At 45.6% G+C, this 25,972-nt stretch overlaps 1 protein-coding gene and 1 long non-coding RNA gene across 4 annotated transcripts; one reads left to right on the forward strand and one right to left on the reverse strand.

Moving 5' to 3' along the window:
- Nucleotides 1-13,157: 13,157 nt before the first annotated feature.
- On the reverse strand, nt 13,158-16,585 carry LOC123137746 (uncharacterized). Its single transcript, XR_006468483.1, has 2 exons — nt 16,464-16,585; nt 13,158-13,437 (listed from the first exon to the last, which is right to left on the reverse strand). It is a non-coding gene; the product is annotated as an uncharacterized lncRNA (long non-coding RNA).
- LOC123137745 (uncharacterized) lies at nt 14,524-17,456 on the forward strand. Of its 3 annotated transcripts, none has more exons than XM_044557592.1 (3): nt 14,524-14,981; nt 15,629-15,688; nt 15,790-16,018. In XM_044557592.1, exons 1-3 carry the CDS (start codon nt 14,818-14,820, stop codon nt 15,866-15,868), a joined length of 303 nt encoding a protein of 100 aa, XP_044413527.1. In that variant the 5' UTR covers nt 14,524-14,817; the 3' UTR covers nt 15,869-16,018. The 3 variants fall into 3 exon arrangements, with proteins under 3 accessions (XP_044413527.1, XP_044413526.1, XP_044413528.1); XM_044557591.1 differs by lacking the exon at nt 15,790-16,018 and adding an exon at nt 16,472-17,456 and having other exon boundaries at nt 14,525-14,981; XM_044557593.1 differs by lacking the exon at nt 15,790-16,018 and adding an exon at nt 16,459-17,456 and having other exon boundaries at nt 14,528-14,981.
- The last annotated feature ends 8,516 nt before the right edge of the window (nt 17,457-25,972 follow it).

A 25,972-nucleotide genomic window follows, 5' to 3' on the forward strand; every position in this document is an offset into this window, starting at 1 on the left:
TCATTTTTCGAGCAAAGATGCCAGAAGAATGGAGAAGGGTATATTAGTTCCAATCTTCAAGAACAAGGGAGATGTTCAGAGTTGTACTAATTACCGTGGAATTAAGCTGATGAGCCATAAAATGAAGCTATGTGAGAGAGTCATTGAGCACGGCTTAAGAAGAATGACAAGCGTGACAAAAAATCAGTTTGGTTTCATGCTTGGGAGGTCGACCATGGAAGCAATTTTCTTGGTATGAAAACTTATGGAGAGATACAGGGAGCAAAAGAGGGACTTGTATATGGTGTTCATTGACTTGAAGAAGGCCTATGATAAGATACCGTGAAATGTCATGTAGTGGGCCTTGGAGAAACACAAAGTCCCAGCAAAGTACATTGCCCTCATTAAGGACATGTACAATAATGTTGTGACAAGTGTTCGAACAAGTGATGTCGACACTGATGACTTCTCGATTAAGATAGGGCTGCATTAGGGGTCAGCTTTGAGCCCTTATATTTTCGCCTTGGTGATGGATGAGGTCACAAGGGATATCCAAGGAGATATCCCATGTGTATGCTCTTTGCAGATGATGTGGTGTTAGTAGTCAGACGGGGGTAAATAGGAAGTTAGAGTTATGGAGACAAACCTTGGAATCAAAAGGGTTTAGGCTTATTAGAACTAAAACCAAATACATGATGTGCAGTTTCAATACTACTAGGTGCTAGGAGGAGGAGGTTAGCCTCGATGGGCTGGTGGTGCCTCAGAAGGACAGCTTTCGATATTTGGGGTCAATGCTGCAGGAGGATGGGGGATTGATGAAGATGTGAACCATCGAATCGAAGCCGGATGTATGAAGTGGCGCCAAGCTTCTGGCGTTCTCTATGATAGGAGAGTGTCACAAAAGCTAAAAGGAAAGTTCTACAGGACGGGGGTTCAACACGCAATGTTGTATGGCGTCAAGTGTTGGCCGACTAAAAGGCGACATGTTCAACAGTTAGTTGTGGCGGTGATGCGTATTTTGAGATGGATGTGTGGCCACACGAGGAAGGATCGAGTCCAGAATGATGATATACGAGATAGAGTTGGGGTAGCACCAATTGAAGAGAAACTTGTCCAACATCGTCTGAGATTATTTGGGCATATTCAGCGGATGCCTCCAGAAGCTCCAGTGCATAGAGGACAGCTAAAGCGTGCGGCGAATATCAAGAGAGGCAGAGGTAGACCAAATTTGACATGGGAGGAGTCCATTAAGAGAGAGATGGAGGATACAAGTATCACCAAAGAACTAGATATGGACAGGGGTGCGTGGAAGCTTACTATCTATCACTAGTGCAGAACCGGCCTTTAGTGCCGGTTCGTAACGGCCTTTAGTGCCGGTTTGGCAACCGGCAGTAAAGAGTGGGGACTAAAGCCCCCCCCCCTTTAGTACCGGTTCGTCATGAACCGACGCTAAAGTGTCACCACGTGGCACGAGCCAGGCCCGGGTGCGTGTAGGACATCAGTACCGGTTGGTAACACCAATCGGTACTAAATGTTTGGGGGAGGGGGTTGGCTTTGTTTTCCATTTAATTCTTTTTTGTTTGTTGGTATTTCACGATACTACAAATTGTACACGTTATGCATATATATAAATAGATTTTCTCGTACGTAGAACCGCATATATATATATAGCATATATATACATATCATCGAATGTCTCACAACCAACACCATTAATTATTCACACATACACATGTATATACATATACAATTTATCCTACATGTTGCCTTGGTGCCTTCGGAGCACGATGACAAGTGGTTCATGGGGGCGGTAGCGGGTAATAGTATTCTCCTTTGGGATCTATGACCTGGTCGAGCAAAAATCCGGCTATTTCCTCTTGAAGTGCTAGTATGCGGTCCGCTAGTAGGAGCTTATCCCGCACCTCTCTGAACTGTTAAGAAGGAGATCAATATGCATGTGTATTAGTTGTGTGACAAGATATCAATAATAGTGTGAATAGTGTTCTGAGAAACGTACCCAGTCATGTCTTCGAGATCTGCTCCTTTCGGACGCCATCATGCGAATATTCTCGCAAACGTAGAATGCACACAGATCATTCCCCGGCGCCTGCTTCAGGGCCTTTACGAGAATGGAATTGAATCAGATAATGATTAATCAAGCATGATAATTGATTAATGGTATTGAAACAAGAATTAAAAAGATGGTAGCTAGCTAGTACTACTTAATTACTTACCTTTGGTCGATGCCAAAACAACTTTTTTTGGCCATTTTCCTGGAGTCACCTTGATGAACTTTTCCCAAGCCCTGCCCGCCGGCAAAGAATATTAATAAAGGGGTTATTAAATAGTTCATATCAGGAAATGATGAACTAATAATAGGCCGAGATATAGTTAATAATGATTGAAATTACCTGTTGACTATCCCCTTCATGATGGTGTAGTCTTTATCTTCTTTAAGTAGTGAGTCCAGTACTTCAACTGTTCCTTTGTCAACTTTAATGTCTAACAAGATCCAGTGGTAACCGCATGCGCACACGTTTGCATGTCTTAATTAAGCGGGCATGTGCATAAAATTAATCAACTATCGTAAACCGTATACACTTAATTATTAACATCTAGCTAGCTAGTAAGCAAAAACAGAATTTGTATTACAAGACAGTGTGACTCACAGGAAGTTGTAAGGAAGTAGTATATCTTCACTGGTATTGAGTTGCTTCAAGAACTCTAGCATGCTTTCCTCTACACTTGCTTGAGAAGTTGCAAGTTTCCATGTGTACTCATTAATGGTATTTGGGTCAATGAATCCAATGCCATAGCGTCCAGATTTTTTCATTTCATACATCTTCATCCTGCATAATACCACAGAAAAGAATATATAGTGAGGATAATTACATGTAATGATTGATCAAAAATTACAGAAAGAAATCACTTACAGACAATAGCAACTGACGAGAGATTTGTCGAGTGCGTCTTGATTGTATAACTGAAATAGTTCTGAATACTCAACGCACACAACTTTCTCATGGTAGTAATGCTCTTTCTTGACATTCACCATGAGGGACTCTCGATTGGAAATCTTGGTAATGTTCATGTACCATTGATGCAATTCATACATTCTTGTTGGGAGGTTCTTGACCTTGTCTGGCTCGACCAAAGGTTGGCCCCGGACATATTTCCGTTTTATTTCCTCCTCTCTAAGCGGAGACATGGGCTCAATTTCGAGGAGTTTTCCAACATATATCTTGAGCATTTCATCCTGCATTATATGCTCCTCCGTTATTACCACATCGCCTAGCTGGGGAACGTTAATGGTTTGCCCACAATAATATTGGGCGCACGGCGTCCTCTCATGTGTTGTTGGCACAACAAGCGGGGGGATCGATTGCGCCGCCTATTCTCCCAGCTGGGGAACGGTTTTCCCGCATTTTTTGCCCGCTGCTTGTTGGCTCGAGCTCGAGCTCGCTTCCTTCTTTAGCCGTTCTCGATGTAGCTTCCTGATTTGGCGCTCATAGTCTGAGTCAACAGGCTTGGGAGCTGGTGCTTTAGCCATACGAATGAAGTGGTCAATCTTTTCCTCGGGCAATTTCTCCCTTGGCAGCGGTGCCGGTTTCGGTGCAAAATGGGCATCCACTTGGGCCTGCACTATGGCTGTGTTTTGCTCCTCGGTCATGTCGTAAGGCCTCTGAATAAGAGGAGCGAGGCTTGGACCATATTTATATCGCTTGTCTCCGCCTGTACTTCCTGAACTACCTCGACTCGTACCGCTACGCACCATAGCAGTGGCGTGTCTCTTCTGTGATTGTTGAGACGGCGGAGGCGGTTGACGTGGCTGAGTTGGAGCAGGAGAAGTGGCCTGACGATGTGCCAGACTTGAAGCAGGAGGTGTGGCCTGACACGGTGCCGGACTTGAAACCGGAGAAGTGGACTGACGTTGTGCCGGACTTGAAACCGGAGGAGTCAGCTCACGCGTTCGAGGACTTGGAGGAGGTGGCGGATTTCGAGGAGGAGTCAGCTCAGGCGTGCGTGGACTTGGAGGAGCGGGAGTCTGCTGACTCGGTGGCAGACTTCGAGGAGGAGTCGGCAGACGACGCGGTGTCGGTTGACTTGGAAAGATGATGCAATCCTTTCTCCATAGGATGATACGGTGTATGGCCTCTCCTAGTGTGTGCTCGCCATCACCTCCAGGAATGTCAAGTGCTAGCATCGAATATGGCTCCACCACTTCATCAACCATGACACGAGCATAGCCCTCTGGAATCGGGATGCAATGGAAGGTTGCTTCGGCGGTAATTGTGAAAGTAACGCCGTCCGCCACCTTCATGGATATGTTCTTCATTTTGGAGTGTAGCTCATAGTTAGTGTTCTCTATGATGTCATCCATAGGGTATGTATCCAGCAGTGTGTTGCCCGGGGCAGAACCAACGCTGCTTCTTGGCATGGATGGGATGGTGCTATCCAATGATGGACGATCATCCGCTTGCTACTGCCGCTACTGAGACCCCCTTTCCTGGCTAAGTGAGTCGATCTGCTGTTGCTGCTGCTGGAATTTGAGTGCCAAGTCTGCGTGCCTTGCTTCTAGGCCTTGAAGGCGTTCTGCGTCCTGCTTCCTCTGCTCCTCCTCCAGCTTCCTCTTCTTCTCCTCCTCCATCTTCTTTCTTGCACGAGACCTGTAGTCGTCGTTCTAGTCCAAAAAGCCCTCATACCAGGGAATAACGCCCTTGCCTCGTGTTCTTCCCGGGTGTTCAGGAGTTCCTAGGGCACGCGTAAGCTCGTCGTGCTCTCTGTTGGGCGTGAACACCCCCCTTCGAACTTCTTCTATTGCATCAAGTATCTTCTGTTCGGCTCCTTTTAGACTTGCCTTCTGCGAAACCAGGCCTGTCTTCGGGTCCAACACCCCCCCCCCCACGCGCATAGAACCAAGTTCTGCACCTGGGGGGGCAGCTCCTAGTAACCGGAGTGACCTGCATCCTCCATCTCTTGCTCAGACTTATCCCACTTAGGCATTCCCACCGCGTAGCCACCTGGACCCAGCCTATGGAACTGCGTCTTTTTTGCGGCATTGGCCTTGTTTTTATCGACCGTTCCTTAGATAATTCTGAATCCTTGAATTTCACGAAATCGTCCCAGTGTTCTCTTTGCTTCTCCAGTGTTCCCGTGAATTCTGGAGTCTTCCTTTTTGCAGCGAGGTAGTTGGCCCATACAGTTTTCGTGTGGGTGTTGAATGCAATTGCCATCTTCTTAAGAGCAGCGCCCTTGACTTTCTCCACATCTGCTTCAGTGAAATGATCTGGTAGGGTGAAATGTTCCATCAGAGATTCCCAAAGGTCTTTTTTGGCTCTGTCGTCGGCCCAAGTAACATCTGGACGTTTAGTCTTTGGCTCTTTCCATTCTTGAATGGAGATCGGGAGTTTGTTCTTCACAAGAACTCCGCACTGACGAGACCACTTGTTCGCAATGTTCTTAGGCGTGAGGGGTTCGCTACTAGGTTTGGTGGATTCGATGTTGTACTTTACACCATCCTTCAACAATCTGCCCAGGCCTCGCTTTGTCTTGCTGTCTGTAGAAGCAGATTTGCTCGATCCGAAGGGCTAAAAGAAGAAAGATCGATTCGTTAATATATCTTCAATAAAAAAACATGTGATGATCACCATGATGCCTGCTTATATAAATATACCTCGCCAGTAGTCTTTGTTATTTGAAGATTGTCTGTGTCATCATAAACATTGTCTGTGTCATCATCATAATCATAGTTCATGACTTCATCAGCTCGGTCGTCGAGATCGAATATCTTTTCATCACCCTCTCCGATATTGTTCAGATATTGGGAGCCGTCATCTGCTTCATTCAGATCATCTAGCCTGTGAGGGCTGCGTATGATGTCGAACAATTCCTCTTCTCTCTCTCTCTGTTGGTATTGTCCGCCATAGCTTTTACTTAACTAATATATAAGAAATATAAAACAATTTAGTATTCAAATTACAATGCATGGATGCAATCAATAAGGAAAAACTGAATCATCGTCTTAATATATATAATCTCGAATACATCATCGTCTTAATATATATAATCTCGAATACATCATCTCGAATATTATATATTGAATACATCACTGGCTAGGTACCTAATAAAGATCGAGTACTACAGAAGAATCTAGGCCACTCACGGTTCCTGGGGCACGGACGGTGGACACCCAAAGAGAAGGAACCATCACAGGATCATATCTCCGGTCATCTGCCCAAAGAACCTGCCAAGTATTGGAGAACCTGACGTCCATAGCAGCCATGTAGCGATGGACGTGCTCGTCCTCCTCCCTGACGTGGCGACGCACCACCTCCGGCGACGCCGGCTCCCTCTGCACTGAATGTGGCCCACGCGAACGCCACCAAAGCACATCAGGGTCGACGACGGGACCCAAGGCCGGGTTCCTCACCAAGCGGCGCGCCCCTCCAGGTAGCACCTCCCAGTGCCAGCCCGGCGGAGCCCAGTCCCGGACATGGGTCCTCTGAAGCAGGACGTCGTCGCGAACGGGTCGACGGTGAGGATGCGGGCCAGGCATATTATCGAGAACAAATACTATATGCCCGCAAAAACTAACATTTTTAAATCATTGGATTGTGATATATAACTAAAATTATATATATATGCAAATTCTAACAATTTGACATTAATCTAATTCATCTAATTAACTAAAACTAATTCTAAAATTTCTAACATTTCTGATTATATAACTAACATTTCTATAACATTTCTAATATTTATAACATTTCTATATAACTAACATTTGTATAACTAAAAAACACAAAAAATTTATAACATTTCTATATAACTAACATTTCTAATAATATTTCTATAACTACAAAACAGAATAATTTCTAACATTTCTATAACTAAAAAACAGAAAAAAAAATCTATAACTAAAATTCTATAATGTGTGTGTGTGGGGGGGGGGACATGGCGGCCGGGGTGAGCTCACCGGTGAGGCAACGACGGGGCGGCGACGACGGGGCGACGGGACGGGGCAGCGGCGACGACAGGGCGACGGGATGGGGCGGCGACGACGGGGCGACGGGACGGGGCGGCGACGACGGGGCGGGGCGCGGCGACGGGGTGTGGCGCAATGACGGGGACGACGGGGACAGGGACGGCCGGGGCGGCGACGAGGGGCGGCGACGGCGTCGATCGGGGCAGGCGGCGCGTGTCGTCGACGGAGAGAAGAAACAGAGAGGGAAACTGATTTTTTTGCAAGTGCTGTATATATAGGATGGACTTTAGTACCGGTTGGAGCCACCAACCGGTACTAAAGGTCTGTTTTGGCCAGGCCAAGCGGCGGGAAGCGACCCCTTTAGTACCGGATGGTGGCTACAACCGGTACTAAAGGCCCCCCTTTAGTACCGGTTGGAGCCACGACCCGGTACTAAAGGGGGTGCGCAAGTTTAGTCCCACCTCGCTAGCCGAGGGGCTACCGCACTGGTTTATAAGCCCCAGTGCGGTAGCTCTCTCGAGCTCCTCTCCTAAGCAGGCCTACTGGGTCTACCTGTTCTGTGCTGTCCTGTGGGCCTACTGGGCCTTTGCGGGCCTGCATCCTGGCCCAACAAAAGGTTGGCTTTCTAGTCGTATGCAGGCCGCTTTGGCCCAGTAGGCAGGCTTTTTTATTTTCTTAATTTTTTTTGCTTGATTTATTTTTGTTTTATTTATTTTTAGTTGTTTTTTACTGTATTTAGAGTTTATTTGTGAATATTTTTGCTTTAGGTACAAAAAATTACAAACTTTCTGTTAGTGCCGGTAGTTTTTAATTTGAATAGTTTAAATTTTGAATTATTTGAAATTTGTGTGAATCACTACTTTGTGAATAACTTAATTTTGAAAAAAGATTTTCCAGTGATTCTTTTTTCTTATGTTTAATATTAGTGTGTTTTATCATTATATTCAATTTGGCAATGCTTAGGTTATTTAAAAAATGAAATGCCTTTGTAACAGATGAGTTTTCGTTCGAAACCCTGATACTTCGAAAGAGATTGTCCATTTTGTACACGAAGTGCATCCAGTTTCATATGCCAAAACACATGTCTTGCACATAAAATCAGTAAATGCATGAAATAATTTGTTTGCACATAAAATTTCTCCGCGTTTCAAATGCCAAAACACATAACTACCCTAACTATTATAAAGATTCCCTCCTGGGTGTGAAACACAGACGAAAGTGATGATAGTGAAGCCGATCACATCCCACTTTGGGTGTGAAACTTTTTCTTCGCGTGTGTCCCTTTGTGCCATAGCCATGGAAAATTTTCATCATTTAAATGGATGCTCGGGTCAATATTCATTGTGAATGGAGCAATTTCATCAAACTTTTCATAATCTTCTAACATGTTTGTCTTGTCATCCACTCCCATGATGTTTCTTTTCCCTGAAAGAACTATGTGGCGCTTTGGCTTGTCGTATGATCCATTCGCTTCCTTATCTTTTCTTTTTCTCGGCCTGGTAGACATGTCTTTCACATAAAAAACCTGCACCACATCATTGGCTAGGACGAATGGTTCGTCTGCATACGCAAGATTGTTGAGATCCACTGTTGTCATTCCGTACTGCGGGTCTTCCGTTACCCTGCTTCGTGTCATATTGACCCATTTGCACCGAAACAAAGGGACCTTCAAACCACCTCCATAGTTAAGTTCCCATATGTCCTCTATGTAACCATAATATGTTTCCTTTCCAGTGTTGGTTGTTGCATCAAAGCGGACACCACTGTTTTGGTTGGTGCTCTTCTTATCTTGGGCGATCGTGTAAAATGTATTCCCATTTATCTGGTACCCTTTGAAAGTCATTATATTCGAAGATGGTAACTGGGACAGCGAGTACAGGTCATTTTGAATATCGTCGTCATTCATGGCACGTTTCTGCAACCAAGCGGCGAAAGTCCTCGTTTGTTCACGTGTAATCCAGTCGTCAGACTTCTCCGGGTGTTTGGAATGTAGAAAATTCTTGTGTTCCTCCATATACGGAGCCACCAAGGCGGAATTCTGTAGAACTGTGTAGTGTGCTTCAGTGAGAGAATGCCCGTCCATACATATTATTTGATGCACTCCTAGCGTGCCTTTTCCATCCAATCTGCCCTTATGCCACAATTCAGAAACACCAATCGGTTTAAGGTCAGGAATAAAGTCAATACAAAACTCAATGACCTCCTCATTTTCATGGCCCTTCGAGATGCTTCCTTCTGGCCTAGCACGGTTATGAACATATTTCTTCAAGACTCCCATGAACCTCTCAAAGGGGAACATATTGTGTAGAAATACAGGACCCAAAACGTTAATCTCTTCGCAAAGGTGAACTAGGACGTGTGTCATGATGTTGAAGAAGGATGGTGGGAACACCAACTCGAAACTGACAAGACATTGCACCAAATCATTTTGTAACCTTGGTATGATTTCTGGATCAATTACCTTCTGAGAGATTGCATTGAGGAATGCACATAGCTTCACAATGGTTAATCGAACGTTTTTCGGTAGAAGCCCCCTCAATGCAACCGGAAGGAGTTGCGTCATAATCATGTGGCAGTCATGAGACTTTAGGTTCTGAAACTTTTTCTCTGCCATTTTTATTATTCCTTTTATATTCGACGAGAAGCGAGACGGTACCTTCATGCTGAGAAGGCATTCAAAGAAGATTTCCTTCTCTTATTTGGTAAGAGCGTAGCTGGCCTGCCCCTGATGTATGTCGTCTTTTCCGTGCATACGTTGCTGGTCCTCCCGTGCCTCTGGTGTATCTTTTGTCTTCCCATACACGCCCAAAAAGCCAAGCAGGGTCACGCAAATATTCTTCGTCACGTGCATCACATCGATTGCGGAGCGGACCTCTAGGTCTTTCCAATATGGCAGGTCCCAAAATATAGATTTCTTCTTCCACATGGGTGCGCGTCTGTCAGCGTCCTTCGGAACAGGTTGTCTGCCAGGACCCTTTTCAAATATTACCTTCAAATCCTTGACCATATCATGTACATCAGCACCAGTACGGTGGCAAGGCTTCGTCCGGTGATCTGCCTCACCTTTGAAATGCTTGTCTTTCTTTCTTACGGGATGCCTGCTCGGAAGAAATCGACGATGTCCCAGGTACACATTCTTCCTACAACTATCCAAATATATACTGTCGGTATCATCCAAACAATGCGTGCATCCGCAACATCCCTTGTTTGTCTATCCTGAAAGGTTACTAAAAGCAGGCCAATCATTGATGGTCACGAACAACAACGTCTTTAGGTCAAATTCTTCATGTCCGTGCTCATCCCACACACGTACACATGTTCCATTTCACAGCTGTAATAGTTCTTCAACTAATGGCCTTAGGTACACATAAATGTCGTTGTCGGGTTGCTTAGGGCCTTGGATGAGCACTGGCATCATAATGAACTTCCGCTTCATGCACAACCAAGGAGGAAGGTTATACAAACATAGAGTCACAGGCCAGGTGCTATGGTTGCTACTCTGCTCCCCAAAAGGATTAATGCCATCTGCGCTTAGACCAAACCATATGTTCCTTGGGCCACCTGCAAACTCCTCCCAGTACTTTCTCTCGATTTTTCTCCACTGTGAACCGTCAGCGGGTACTCTCAACTTTCCATCTTTCTTACGGTCTTCTCCGTGCCACCGCATCGCCTTCGCATGCTCTTTGTTTTAGAACAAACGTTTCAACCATGGTATTGTAGGAGCATACCACATCACCTTGGCAGGAATCTTCTTCCTGGGGCGCTCGCCCTCGACATCACCAGGGTCATCGCGACTGATCTTATAACACAATGCACCGCATACCGGGCAAGCGTTCAAATCCACGTACTCACCACGGTAGAGGATGCAGTCATTAGGGCATGCATGTATCTTTTGCACATCTAACCCTAGAGGGAAGACATCCTTCTTTGCTTCATACGTACTCTCGGGAAATTTGTTGTCCTTTGGAAGCATATTCTTTATCATTACCAGCAACTTTCTAAATCCCTTGTCAGATACACCATTCTCTACCTTCCATTGCAGCAATTCCAGTGTGGTGCCCAACTTTTTTTGTCAGCTTCGCAATTCGGGTACAACAATTTCTTGTGATCCTCTAACATGCGCTGCAACTTCTTCTTCTCCAAATCACTTGCGCATTTTCTCTTTGCATCGGCAATGGCCCGACCTAGATCATCAGCGGGCTCATCTGATGCCTCTTCTTCAGCTTCTTCCCGCATTGCCAGCTCAGCTTCTTCCCCCATTGTTGTATCATCGTATTCAGGGAACCCATGGCCAGGATAGCCGTTGTTGTCCTCTTCTTCTTCATTGTCTTCCATCATAACCCCTAATTCTCCGTGTTTGGTCCAAACATTATAGTGGGGCATGAAACCGGACTCAAATAGGTGGACGTGAATGGTTCTTGACGTAGAGTAATTGTGACCATTCTTACAGCCAGCACATGGACAAGGCATAAAACCATCCGCCCGCTTGTTTGCCTCAGCGGCAAGCAGAAAAGTATGCACGCCATTAATGAACTCGGGAGAGCATCGGTCATCATACATCCATTGTCGGCTCATCTTCATAACACAACACCGAATAGACCAAATTAATACAAGTTCATACATAAAGTTCATACATAAAGTTCATATACAACACTTAATTAAATGCAACATACAAAATAACTCTCTAGCTAAAGAATTTAAATGCAACAACAAATGCGATCAAGATCGCAACTAAGGTAACAATTGATCCAACAGCATAATTATAGCAAGCCACACTATCAATGGCATATTTTCTAATCTTTCTAATCTTCAACCTCATTTTCTCCATCTTGATCTTGTGATCATCGACAACATCGGCAACATGAAACTCCAATTCCATCTTCTCCCCCTCAATTCTTTTCAATTTTTCTTTCAAATACTCGTTTTCTTTTTCAAAAAAGTTAACCTCTCGACAATAGGGTCGGTTGGAATTTCCGGTTCACATACCTCCTAGATAAAAATATCTATGTCAACTTGATGGGCATAATTTGTCATAAACACGAAATGCAACAACTAGTTTTAAAAGAGAAAATACCACATCCGAATCATAACAAGGACGAGGGCCGACGGGGACGGATATCAAAACCATGGCACTATGTATAACAAACAACGTACGGGTAAGATAATTATATGAGTAACTATATATCCAAATCACACAAAATCAATTTGGTAATGTAAAACATTCATGAACAAGAGCCTCACCACAAGGTGGTGCCGGCGACAGGACGGTGCGGGCGATCGACGGTGGTTACGACGGAGATTTAGAACGCACTAAGTAAACCACACCTACATATGCAAACTAAGTGTTATTTTTGACCTCAAATTGCATATAAATCAAATACTAGCACATATAATTCCTCCCAAATTACTAAACTCACAAATTAATCACTATACAAAGCATTGCAAGAGCTAATCTAGCAATGAGAGATGAAAGGACAAAGTTGCTAACCTTTGTGATCATTTGAATGGATGGGGGCCTTCAAATCTTGACAAAATTTGGGCAAAATTTATGATGAGCTCGAGGAAGAGAGGGGAAGAACAAAGGAAGTGAGGGGAAAGGGGAAGAATAGAGCGAGCTCGGGTGGACGAAGGGTTTAAGTACGACGACCTTTAGTACCGGTTCGTGCCACGAACCTGTACTATAGGGGCTGGAGGGCCCCCAGACTGACAACATCCTGCCACCACTCTCTTTAGTACCGGTTCGTGGCACGAACCGGTGCCAAAGGTTCGCCACGAACCGGTACTAATGAGAGCGGACGGCTAGCCGTTGGAACCGACACTAATGAACACATTAGTGCTGGCTCAAAATCAAACCGGCACTAATATGTCTCAGATTTACCCCTTTTTCTACTAGTGTATATGCCAGAACCATGAGTTGGTCGCGAGATCTTGTGAGTTTCACATCTAGCCGACCCCAACTTGTTTGGGACTACAAACTTTGTTGTTGTTGTTGTTGTTGTTATTGTTGATTGAGTTAATGCATGAGGTGCTTTTGAAAAGTATTGATTTTGTTTTGATTATTTCAAGTTATTCTATTTACGTTGGTTTCTGTTGAGATTACCAAAACCCCCAAAAGAAAAGTAAAGTGAAGTGTGAGGCATGGGAAGGAAAAAGTCAAGTTGGAGATGACAAGATCAACTCCCTTTTATTTTAGAAATACCATCATGACTAGCTTTATTAATCTGAAATAATAGATACATCGTTTATGATCTTACTGACCAACACATATGTGGCTCGTTCATCCAAACTATTTGTCAGGAGGTTCGTTCATCCAAACTACATAAATCTTATTACAATAACTAAATTTTGCTAGCACATGTTCTGCTTGATTAGACCATCTATAACAATGCTTATAGATGACCTTCCCAATTGATGTAGTTGTATCCACACGCTCCGCGAAGATTGCTGTCGCTGCATCCCCCCATCTAGTCTGACCGCTACAAAATTCAATCACTTGCATCAAGTCGGACCCTGCTTCTAGACGGTTAAATCCAAGAGAATTCACAAGTGCAAGACCATCTCTCATAGCTATAGCTTCAGTAGAAAGTACATCGACGGCAAAAGGAATAACCTTACAAGTAGCTGCAATGAAGTTACTTTATTCATCTCCCCTTTTAATGGTAGAGATTATGTACATCAAAGGGTAGCAGGGTAGCTTGGTCGGGAGTTCTTTTATTTGAGTCTTTGTTAGTTCCGTTGCGTTCCTTTTGCTTCAATTGTAAAAGGAAGCGGTATGATGACAATATTGGTACGTTCGCATTGTGCTTCTCCTCTCCACGCTCCCTAGTTTTTGTACTTCTTTTAGTCTCAACCACAAAAACCAATGTAGTCCCTTGGCACTGTTCAAAAAATCTTCTGATTCAGCGATTTATCGTCCGATTTATCGCTACTCTTGGGGTGACTGATAAGATTATGTCTTATCTTCATCATTTATCGTTTGTGCCGATTTATTTCTATGACAAGCGATTTATCAAGAATCTACCGATAAATCGGGCCTATTCATAGCACTATGTTCGCAGAAACTATGTTTATTTGCATTTTGTGGACCTTGTTATGCTATATGTATTGTTGTACTATTTTGTTTGTCATTATACGATAATTCAAAGGCTAGGAATCAAGGTAACACTTCTGCCCAATATTGTTTTGGTGTTGAATATAGCATATTTTAGTGTTGAGAACCTAGGATTTGTAAAAAAAAATGGTTGACTAATAGCCGACCGGTAAGATCGATTAATCGCCCGATTTCCGATTAATCTCTAATCCTCAGCTGACCGAGACACTAACAATAAGCGATATCCTCAACATTGTCCCTTGATAAAGAAATATAAGAGCGTTTAGATGACGCTCTTATACTAAGAAGACTAGGCCTACAAGGGATTGATTTTTCTGGATTTTTCGGAAATTTTTTTACCGCCCTTGTTAGCACGACGCGTGTGCTCAAGAGTCTCTGGGCGTAGCTTTTTTTTTTTACTGGCAAAGCATTTTACACGTTTGGATTTCTAGAGAGGTCGACCGCCGCTTTGAATGTCTAATCTGTCCCTTACAATGTCTGGTCTTCCTCCAATCGTGGGCCGCGTGGCACGGTTTTCACCACGTCGGTTTGCGAGATGTCTCGAGATCGTTCGTGGATCCATCCAGTCTATGGTCCCACCGCCTTTTCTCTTGTATAAATAAGGAGTCTCCCATCGCCCAACAGAAGACGAGCTCTCGTCCATGGCAAAGAGAAAGATGCAGAAAGAATGGTGTGCGTACAGAGCATGGGACGGTCGCAGCCGGGTACCCAAGGTGCCGGCGCTACTGGCTGACAAAGCCGCGCTATGCTGCACATGAGGAGGATTGGAGGAACACCCAATCAATCGGAGGGCGGGTGGGCTGAGCAGCCGGACGGCGCTGCCATGGGGGCAAGCGGTGAGCACGTGACATGTATCTGCCACTGCTGGCGAACGCTCCCGGCGCTGGAGACGGCCGTTCTTTTCCGCAGGTACGTGAAACCCAGCTGCATACACAACCTATCCCTCCAACCTCGCCCCATCTCTGTTGTGCTTCCTCGGTGGAACTCAGACCGTGGCATGCCATTCCTATCGCCGTCGTCACACCGATGGCCCGGGCGGGATCCGCCATCCGCACGGCCGGGCCCCTCCTCGGTGGGCGCCCCTCCCTCATCGCCGCCAACAGCAGCGGAAGGTGCCGTGTCTGCACCGAGTGCCACGCCGTTTCCGACGTGGCGGAGCACAGCCACACGGCCAGGGCGCTCGGACTCCGCCCGCTCTTCGGCGCACCCTCCGGCTCAACCTGCGCGGTAGGCGGCTCCGGCGCAACGGCCCCCCGCGGAGTCGTCGTCGGGCGCTCGACCCGGGCGTCAACCCCGTGGACCACGCGGGAGCAGGATCCGCGGTCAGACCGTCCTCGCCGGGCGCCCGTTCGTGGCACACGGCCACGTTGCGGCCAGCCACAGCGGACGCCCTCGTCTCTCCAAGGAGTGCCACAACGTCGCCGACGCGGCAGGGCACGGCCTGGACGCTCGGGCTTGGGCTACCCCCGCTCCTTGGCGGCTCCACCTCTGTCGCGACGAGCAACTATGTTCTGTCTCTAATGCATGTTTGGCTAAAACCCTTCTATTTTTTGCAGAGCTCTCACAAATCAGTCAACCTACGAAGTGGCCAGATGGAAGGGGCTATTCTACTTGAGGTATGTGCTATCAAGAACAACGCAGGCTCCAGTGTGCTCTGATTTTATGATTCTTCACTACTATATTGTTAGACTTGGTACTGGAGCTGTACCACTTGCAGGGTAATTCTGGACAAAGCTCATCCATTCAGTAAATGCATATATAGAAACATCTGTGACTTCTGCCTCACTATGGAATGAAGTTGCTCCCGAAGTCATGTGAGGCTAGAGATATAGTTTACTGTCCTATGATTTCAGCAATATACGACTGGAAGTAGGTTCCTGTGATTGAAACTGTACAGGGTGATTTCTCACGCTTCTGTATGAATGTGAATTCGAGCTGTGATTGTATGTCGCAGTCTACAGTTTTGCTCCTCTCTTTTCATAGCCAAGCACAGTTTGCTCTTTTAAGCCATTTGTGTTTGCATCGCCATTCAGATTTTCTGTGAACTCAATACCCTCCAATTTCTCATTCTTCTACTGTTCCGTTGTGCAATAACCTTTCAATCTATGTATTTCTTTATGAATTAGCAAAAAAAAAACTCTGGCTAGAGAAAGCTGCATGTATAATGATGCATATAGTTAGTCATGGCAAAAAATATATATTTAGTTGCCACTGTATTGTTACATGTGAACCGCAACAAAACAGATACTGCAAACAAGAACAAATTCACACCTCTTCTGCTGGTGTTCTATCACATATCAACGGTGAACACTAGGATCGATTGCGTTTATTATATGATATGTAATGTAAGCAGGCTTATACAATTTGTGTGTTTCTGTTGATGTAGCTTACCTTGACAGGGGAGAAAAGCATGACGGCCGTCTTTGTCAGGCTCACTGTGCAGAAGCTCTTGATGAAGCACAAAACGTCCCATGTCGAACCGCGGGCCGACATGGTGTGAGATTTGCAGTTAGCTGAAAAATGGGGATTAGACACATGGAGATGTAGCACTTGGGTGAGTAGGTACCTGCACGGCTTGTGAATGGTCTGAAATCTGAACCGTGAACCTCTCATGGGGACTTGCCGCGCCTAGCTAGCTCTGACCGCCGCCACTCCCCAATGGTGAGCATGTCGGAGATCCCGCCACCACCACGCCCTACCTTGCCGCTTCCTCTTCTCCTCCGGCTTTGGCGGCCTCACTTGCAAGCGAGGAGCACTCGATTGCTTCTTCTCCTCTGCCTCACGCGGCCTCGCTTCCTCCTATTCTTCTGAGCTCATGACATTGTCTGCCGGCTTCTCCCTCTCTAAGCCACCCTCTACCTCGAGACAACCACGTACCTCGCCGAGGCGTGCTGCGCAGGTGAGGACCACTCAATTCCTACTCCGGGCTGAGAGGAGACGCAGGAGCCACGGCGAGGGGCGGCGTTGAGCCGGCAATGCAAGGAACAAATGAGCTAGGGAGAACGGGGAATGGTGGAGGTGGGGAATAGGCAGGGAGATTCGAGAAGCTACACAGATTCGGGAATAGTGGATCTAGCTCGGTGCAGTCCAAGTGCAGCTAGCTAGCTAGGCACACACCATGAGAAGATGTGCGGTCAGGACTGTGCCGCGTGCGGGAGGGTCTGACCGAACGTCAGCGCAATAGCGTCAGTTTTTTTTTATTTTGCAATATATAGAGCATGCGGAAAAAAGGTAAGATAATCTAGAGCACAAAAGAACGAGAACAATCGTATGGAATATTGATGGTTACATTTATTCTCATGTAAGTTAGCTTTGAGAAAATTTGACATATTGTAGCAGTCGAGGTTTGTGAAGTCTTAACCACTGCCCAAGATATTTGTTTTACCATTTTGTGATCAAGTTGGAAATATTTAAAATATACTACATTCTTCCGTGGCCTTTTACCATCACATCTACATTTCAATTGACAGGAACTTCTGTAGTTGCATATGATTTTGTGTATATAGCGTAAAGTTTCAAAACAAACTGCAGTTGTATACGATTTTGTGTATATCGCGTAAAGTTTCACAACGAAATTCATGAAAACTAGCACAGAGTTTTAGAACAAAATTCATCTAACAACTCAAAAACTATCAGCGAAACCTAGCTGAAGGATCAACATCTCTGGTCTAAGAAGAGAACAAGAGCTCTCTCTGGTCTAAGAAGAGAACAAGAGCTTCGCAATTCTGCGTAGTGAAGCACAGCTGAAGGATCAACATCTTTGGCCTAAGAAGAGAACAAGAGCTTCGCAATTCTGCGTCCAGACATCACATATGCATATACCAACTGGATGTACCTTCTCCTTGCATGAACTACTTTGCCATGAATCGGGTCTTGGGACAACTTACCAAATAATACAAAAATACAAAATAGCTAATTAATCCATGTGGCGCGGCGTGCCGCCGCGCACTACCCGCTAGTATTTCTTTATGGAGGGAGTACACATTAACTTGTACTCCCTCTGTTCTATATCAATGTGGCGCAGCTTCTGTACGCATGTGATACGTCTTTAATGTATTTATAATTTTTGATTGTTTCATATTATTATAGTATCAATCTTGGATGTTTATATGCATTTACAAGCCGAAAATTGGCTTTGGCTCATAGGTGTATATGCATTCATTGTCTAAATACACATTTTGAAAAGCTGAAAGTTACGAGGAAAAACCCCGCATGTAAATCCAGAGATTATATGTGTGCACAAAGTTTTGGTGAAAAAGGACATTTTTGTGTATGTTTTTTATTGCTTCAGTCATATTCTTAGCTAACTATTCACGTTTCCATGTGACTCTAAATGTGGAGTGATGTTTAATATATGTTCGATAAATCTTAGGATACACGTTGCCAAAAAAAGTCTTAGGGTTCATTTTTCGAACCTCAAGGAAATGAAACGCATATACACCAGCGTTAACATCCTGATAGAAAATTTAAAAGAGAAACAAACACAAGCTAGAAAGAACTATTTTAGCACATTAACACTGGCTGGGAAATGGAACGCCGAAAATTGCAGTAATTTTTGTAAGCGGTAGTTAGACTTGGCACAGTTGTATGTGACTTGGCAATAATTAAAAGAAAAATGAAAAGGAGGATACACCCCAGCCTCTGCATCTGGGTGATGCTACAACCACTTTATTAATTATTCATGAAGACCTTACAAAGTAATACATCAGTAAGCCTGAAGCTACCATCTTGGCAACACCTGTCGCTACTCTTATGCCCTTGATGAAGGGGTGCCGAATATCCGCGTCAAATACCAAACAGTTATTGCATCAAAGCATAACATCTAAAGCCGGATGCCCCAGCCCAGCCAATACTAGGACTGTGTCACACATTGGTCTGACGCACTCTCAGAAGCCGCCGCCACCATCTTCCACTGGTCCATCTCCAGAGTAGGTACTGACGCACCAACCTTGTTAGGCCTGCCATCGACGCCACCATGGGTCCAGATAGCACCATCATCCTGCATGTATCCATCCGCTCGCGCCCGTCGCCAAAACTCCGCAGTGCCATGCCGCCGGGATCCGCAATCGGCCTTGCGGTAGATGGAATACCGCTCCTTCTCTAGTCCCCTCCAGCCAACACTTGCTCCAAACGATGCCCCTAGGAGGGCGAACGGCACCAAAGGCGTCATCATCGTACGATCCGGGAGACCCAGATCTAGGGTTTCCCCTGAAGCACCCCAAGCCTGATGACGCAAACTGCAACGATGATGCCTCAAAAAGGAAACGACATCGGAGACGCCGCCATCGTCCGCCATGACCGAAGTCGGCGCAATTTTCATTGGCAATTATGCCACCAATCCATACGCCGTCGGCGTCGCTGGTCCCTCCGACCTGAGCAAACTCCAAAGACGACGCCCTCAAGAGGGACTACGATACAAAAGCTGAAAGAACATGTGGTGCCTTCATGTTTGGTTTTGGTAATTGATGATGATCTCTATGGACTAATGGTTGTCTTGAGTTATATTTGAAGGATTTGTCCATAGGCTTTTCTTGAAGTCCATGTGTTGGTTTCAAGGAGTTTATGAGATGACCAAGGTGCTATTTAAGGAATTATCCAAAGAGTGGTCATATAGAAGACATGATACAAGGTTGATCAAGACTAAGTCAAAGAGTGAATCAAGTTGATCAACACACAGAGCACACAATATGTACCGAGAGGGATCAAGTGATCCCATGATATGGTAAGCATTGTCCATTACGCTTTGTGTACTAACCCATGGTTTACGTAAGAGTTCTAGGTTAGGTATGTTTCGATGGGTTTGCGTCAAGATAAAGATCTCATACAACCCATGGAGGATGACATCAAGTGGTGATCTTCATCAAGATGGCGGTGTGCAAGTTCAAGTGGAGCATCACAAAGAGATCATCCTTGAAGCTTGCCATCCATTGTGGTGTCAATGGACTTGTGAATATGTGCCGAAGAGTGGTTCACCCATAGTGTAGTATGGGCAGCAATCAACTAGTCTTCCTTGAGCCAACGCAGTCAAGAAAGGTGGTCTAACTTGAGGGAGTCAAGATCGTCATCATCTAGCTCAACTGGACTATGCGCAAAGCAAAGGTTTGCCCTTGATAGGTTTATGTTTTACTGGTCCCATGGTGGTACTTGAGAGGCGAGGTTATAGGATCAGTTGTTGTACTATCAAGGGGGGCTCTCGATGAGCAGCTTGATCGTATCGTTCGTAGAGAGCTCAAACCATTGCATCCTTGCATCATCTTTCTTGGTTCTTTTTTGGTATTTCTCTTGGTGAGTTGTAGAGCTTATGGTCATCTTCATGACAAGCTCGAGTTCATCGAAAACGGAGTTCACATGCATCTTCTATGATGTTTTCGATGTTGGAGGTTATGCCGGTTCTTCTCGGTTGGAGGTTTCACTCCTCTATATCTTAGGCATACCTCCCCTGCCTCTTCTTCTCCTATAACCAGTCGTTATTTGGATGCTACTCGTTGTCATCTATCCAACAAGCTTGAGTTTGCTCATTTCGGAGCTCATTTGCAGAAGTTCTGGCAGTTCCGACTTTATTGCATCCTCTATTTCCTCTGTTGTGTTCCTTAAAGCCTCAAGCGGTAGTACTGCCTGATGTCTACTACACAACCTTCTTCTTGTAGACATTGTTGGGCCTCCAAGTGCAGAGGTTTGTAGGACAGTAGCAAAGTTCCCTCAAGTGGATGACCTAAGGTTTATCAATCCGTGGGAGGCGTAGGATAAAGATGATCTCTCTCAAACAACCCTGCAACCAAATAACAAAGAGTCTCTTGTGTCCCCAACACACCCAATACAATGGCAAATTGTATAGGTGCACTAGTTCGGCGAAGAGATGGTGATACAAGTGCAATATGGATGGTAGATATAGGTTTTTTGTAATATGAAAATATAAAAACAGCAAGGTAACTAATGACAAAAATGAGCACAAACGGTATTGCAATGCTAGGAAACAAGGCATAGGGTTCATACTTTCACTAGTGCAAATTCTCTCAACAATAATAACATAACTCGATCATATAACTATCCCTCAACAAAAGTCACTCCAAAGCCACTAATAGCGGAGAACAAACGAAGAGATTATGGTAGGGTACAAAACCACCTCAAAGTTATCCTTTCTGTTCTATCTATTCAAGAGTCCGTAGTAAAATAACATGAAGCTATTCTTTTCGTTCAATCTATCATAGAGTTCATACTAGAATAACACCTTAAGACACAAATCAGCCAAAACCCTAATGTCACCTAGATACTCCATTGTCACCTCAAGTATCCGTGGGCATGATTATATGATATGCATCACACAATCTCGGATTCATCTATCCAACCAACACAAAGTACTTCAAAGAGTGCCCCAAAGTTTCTACCGGAGAGTCAAGACGAAAACGTGTGCCAACCCCTATGCATAGGTTCATGGGCGGAACCCGCAAGTTGATCACCAAAACATACATCAAGTGGATCACGTGATATCCCATTGTCACCACAGATAAGCACGGCAAGACATACATCAGGTGTTCTCAAATCCTTAAAGACTCAATCCGGCAAGATAACTTCAAAGGGAAAACTCAATTCATCACAAGAGAGTAGAGGGGGAGAAACATCATAAGATCCAACTATAATAGCAAAGCTCGCGATACATCAAGATCGTATCACCTCAAGAACACGAGAGAGAGAGAGAGATCAAACACATAGCTACTGGTACATACCCTCAGCCCTGAGGATGAACTACTCCCTTGTCGTCATGGAGAGCGTCGGGATGATGAAGATGGCCACTGGTGAGGGATCCCCCCTCCGGCAGGGTGCCGGAACGGGCTCCCGAGAGGTTTTTGGTGGCTACAGAGGCTTGCGGCGGCGGAACTCCCGATCTATCTTGTTCCTCGAAGGTTTTAGGGTATATGGACTTATATAAGCGAAAGAAGTTGGTCGGGGGAGCCTCGAGGGGCCCACGAGGGTGGAGGGCATGCCCCTCTATCTCGTGGCCTCCTCGACGCTTCCCTGGCTTGCACTCCAAGTTCCCGGAATTGCTTCTGTTCCAAAAATAACTTTTCCGAAGGTTTCATTCCGTTTGGACTCCATTTGATATTCCTTTTCTTCGAAACACTGAAATAGGCAAGAAAACAACAATATGGGCTGGGCCTCCGGTTAGTAGGTCAGTCCCAAAAATGATATAAAGGTGTATAATAAAGCCCATAAACATCCAAAACGGGTAATATAATAGCATGGAACAATCAAAAATTATAGATACGTTGGAGACGTATCACTGCCCTCTCGAGCGGTAGTACCTCTTGTAAGCGGCAGTACCGCGGCCCCGTGCCGCGTGTAGTACCACTGCCCCTGGGGATGCAATTTTTCGTGTCGGATTTCACAGTTGTAGAGAGGTAGTAGTGAGCGTTAGTACCTCTTATAAGCGGTACTACCTCTCTGGGCGGTACTACCTCTCCCCCGAGCAGTACTACCTCTCTAGCAGAACTACAGCTTGTGTTTTTTTTTGTCTCGGGATGTTCTGATCATGCTAAGCAGTAGTACCGCTCCTCCGAGCGGTAGTGCCGCTTGTGCACGACCTGAGTGCATAACGGTTGATTCGGGGGGTGCCTATAAAAGGGGGTCTTCTTCCCCAATGAACCTTATCTTTTGAGCTCGCATTCCCCCCCCCCATTGTTGACCTTCTTCAAGCTTGCTATCTCTCAACCCCTTCATGGATTCTTGCTAGTTTTTTTGGGGGGGGGGGGAGAGGAGATCTAGATCTATGTTTCCACCAATCACTTTCTCCTCTATGTGAGGAGAACCCCTTGGATCTAGATCTTGAAGTTCTTGGTGTTCTCCTTCTTGTTCTTCCTCTCAACTTTCTCCATAGCTTTCATTGCTTTGGTGGGATTTGAGAGTGAGGGACTTGGGCACTCTATGTGCCCTTGCCATTGCATTTGGTGCATAGGTTTGAGTTCTCCATGGTGATACGTGGAAGTTACAAGTTGAGAAGTTTATTACTCTTGGGTGCTTGGTACCCTTGAGCTTGTTCCTCTTGGGTGCTTGGGCGCCTTAGACGGTTGGTGGTGCTTCAAATCTCAATCAGTGTGGTGTAAAGCTTCGGGCAAGCATCGGGGTCTCCAATTAGGTTGTGGAGATCGCCCCGAACAATTTGATGGGTATCAGTTACTGCCCCCAAGGGTTGCCAAAGTGTATGGGTTCAGTGACCGCCCCCCAAGGGTTGCCAAAGTGTACGGGTTCAGTGACCGCCCTCAAGGGTCTCTTAGTGGAATCACAACATCTTGCATTGTGTGGGGGCATGAGGAGATTATGGTGGCCCTAGTGGCTTCTTGGGGAGCATTGTGCCTCCACACCGCTCCAAACAGAGATTAGCATCCACAAGGGTGTGAATTTGGGATACATCGTCGTCTCCGCATGCCTCGGTTATCTCTTACCCGAGCTCTTTATTTATGCACTTCACTTTGTGATAGTCATAGTGTTTCATGTTATATATCTTGCTATCACTTAGTTGTTTATCTTGCTTAGCATAAGTTGTTGGCGCACATAGGTGAGCCTAGTTGTTGTAGGTTTTGTGCTTGACAAATTAATCGCTAGGTTTATTCCGCATTTGTTCAAGCCTAAACCATAATATTTTAAAGCGTCTATTCACCCTCCCCTCTAGGCGACATCCTCGATCTTTCAAAAGCACCGTCATCGCTCGATCCCCGTGAGATCTAGGGTTTCTCCCAGAGTGGCCCACGGTGACAGGGACCCAGACCAGGGTTGAATCCCAGCGTGATCAGAAGAACCCGTCGAGATCCGCCCAGTTGACGGCGGGTCGCACCCGCCACCACGCCATCCGCAACCCGGTGACCATGGGTCAGTCACCGGACATCACGAACACGTCCAGCCACTAGCCATGGCCAAATCGGGCCGAGGCCAGCGACCCCAACCAGCAATCCCACGCCGCCGCAGCCCTCGCTGACATATGCTTGGATCTGATGGAGCCGTCGCCGCAGCTAGCCACCCTGCCTCTCCAATGCGCCAGCATGTCCCACAAGAAATTCCGTGCACCTACCGTCGCACCATCACACTACCGCGCCCACAGCATGGCGGTGTCGCCGCCAAGCCGCCCCGCACGAGCGCCTCACTCCTCACCAGCACACCATGACCCGCGCCGCAAAGCACCAGGAGAGGAGGAGAAAATCCCCCCCCCCCCCCCGCGCCGCCACCAACGCCAGCCGGGCATGGTGGCGAGGAGTAGTGGAGGTGGGTGAGAGGCCTCTGGCGGGTGGCAGCTAGGGTTTCCCCCTGGCCGCCCATGGGGGCAAACGAGGGGGGGAACACCCTTCACCCGACCCCAACGCTTGGCCTTAAAAATTGGGGAGAATTTCACTTTCCCGACCTCTGCATCAACTAGGGATGCATATAGCCTTTTAAGTATGAGTACTAGGATTTTTAATCTCAGTTACACACCGAGCCTAGTCCTCAATGATAAATGTGTGAATACCATAAAAGTCTGGTCCGCAATATTTAAATGTTAATCATTCATGTGTCCAACCTGAACTGAGATGACCAACACCTTGGATCAATCTGAACTGAGCTCAATATTATCTTGTATGAAATAATTGACACATGTCCGACTTCCAGTTAACCGAATATTATTACTTTGCCATGCCATGCCATGCATGCAAATTACTCCCTTTGTACCGAAATACTTGTAGCTGGGGAAACTAGTACACAATCTGTCTCAAGTGTCCACCCCACCCATTGGCCGGTGCCGCAACACGACTTTCCATTTCCAACATCTTTAGGGCCAGAGGCAATGTCATGTTCACACTTATGACTTTCGATACGCTCATGGCCGTCGGAAGCAACAGCGGCAGCAACAATATCTTCTATCTTGCATTCTAGGAGCAAGTACAATAGGGTGACGTAGGCGGACTATAAGACATGCCACATCAGATTTGTGCCTAGGTGGAGGAGAGAGGAGAGGAGAGAGAAGAAAAGCGGGCTACAAACTTACACCCGGTTGTAGCACGAGCTCCAGCACCCATTGTGAGAGAAAGTGATGGGTCATATATTAATAGTATAGCATACTAGTATGGCTAACTATTGTATGAATGAGCTATTAGGTTGGCTACAAGTGACCCGGCAACTTCGTATAGCTGGCCGTGGGCTATACTATTAACCATGCTCTAATACTATCAAGCCAGGATGCAGAGGAGATTGTTGAGAATACCGAGGAAACGCCATGATCAGGGGAGGAGGAGGAATGCATCGGTATGATTAACCCTGCAGATCACAACGTCAACCGACCGGTAGATTGTTTAGTATCACTAGTTAGCGTGCACGTGCAATGCACGTATTCCTTACGAAAAAAAAATATTTTCATCCTAAATATTCAAAAATAAATAAATAATAAGAGTCTAGTTATGTACTACTAATAATGAATGAATTATTTTCTCTGCCACATGATATAATGATTTAATTTGTTGTGTTGGAGGAAATTTCCTATACAAAGATGAGTCACTAACCCTCACAAAAAAAGAGACACTAGCACATGCAAATTTTCAATGCAAAAAGTATATATTAAAACTTTTGAGGGGTGTTATTGCATTCTATAGCTTTAGTATTCTTCCACGGAAGGTCGAGTTGGGTGCGGCGTTCGATGGGAGAGAACCGCGCAAGCGCAGGTTGATCAGCGATGGGAGCTTGGGGATACAGTGTTGAAGTTTTTTTTTAACTTGGGGGGAGACAGTTTTGGAGGAGGAGGTATGGTGATGAGAGGAGTGTGACACGTGTTTCTTGTCTAATGTGTCTTTTTAATTACGTGATATAAAGTGTGACGATTTGCTTCCTAATGAACGTGTAATTAAGGTGTAATGATTCTTAATTACGGAGTTCCAGAAATGATA

This window comes from Triticum aestivum, chromosome 6B, assembly GCF_018294505.1.
Source record: "Triticum aestivum cultivar Chinese Spring chromosome 6B, IWGSC CS RefSeq v2.1, whole genome shotgun sequence".
NCBI lineage: Eukaryota > Viridiplantae > Streptophyta > Magnoliopsida > Poales > Poaceae > Triticum > Triticum aestivum.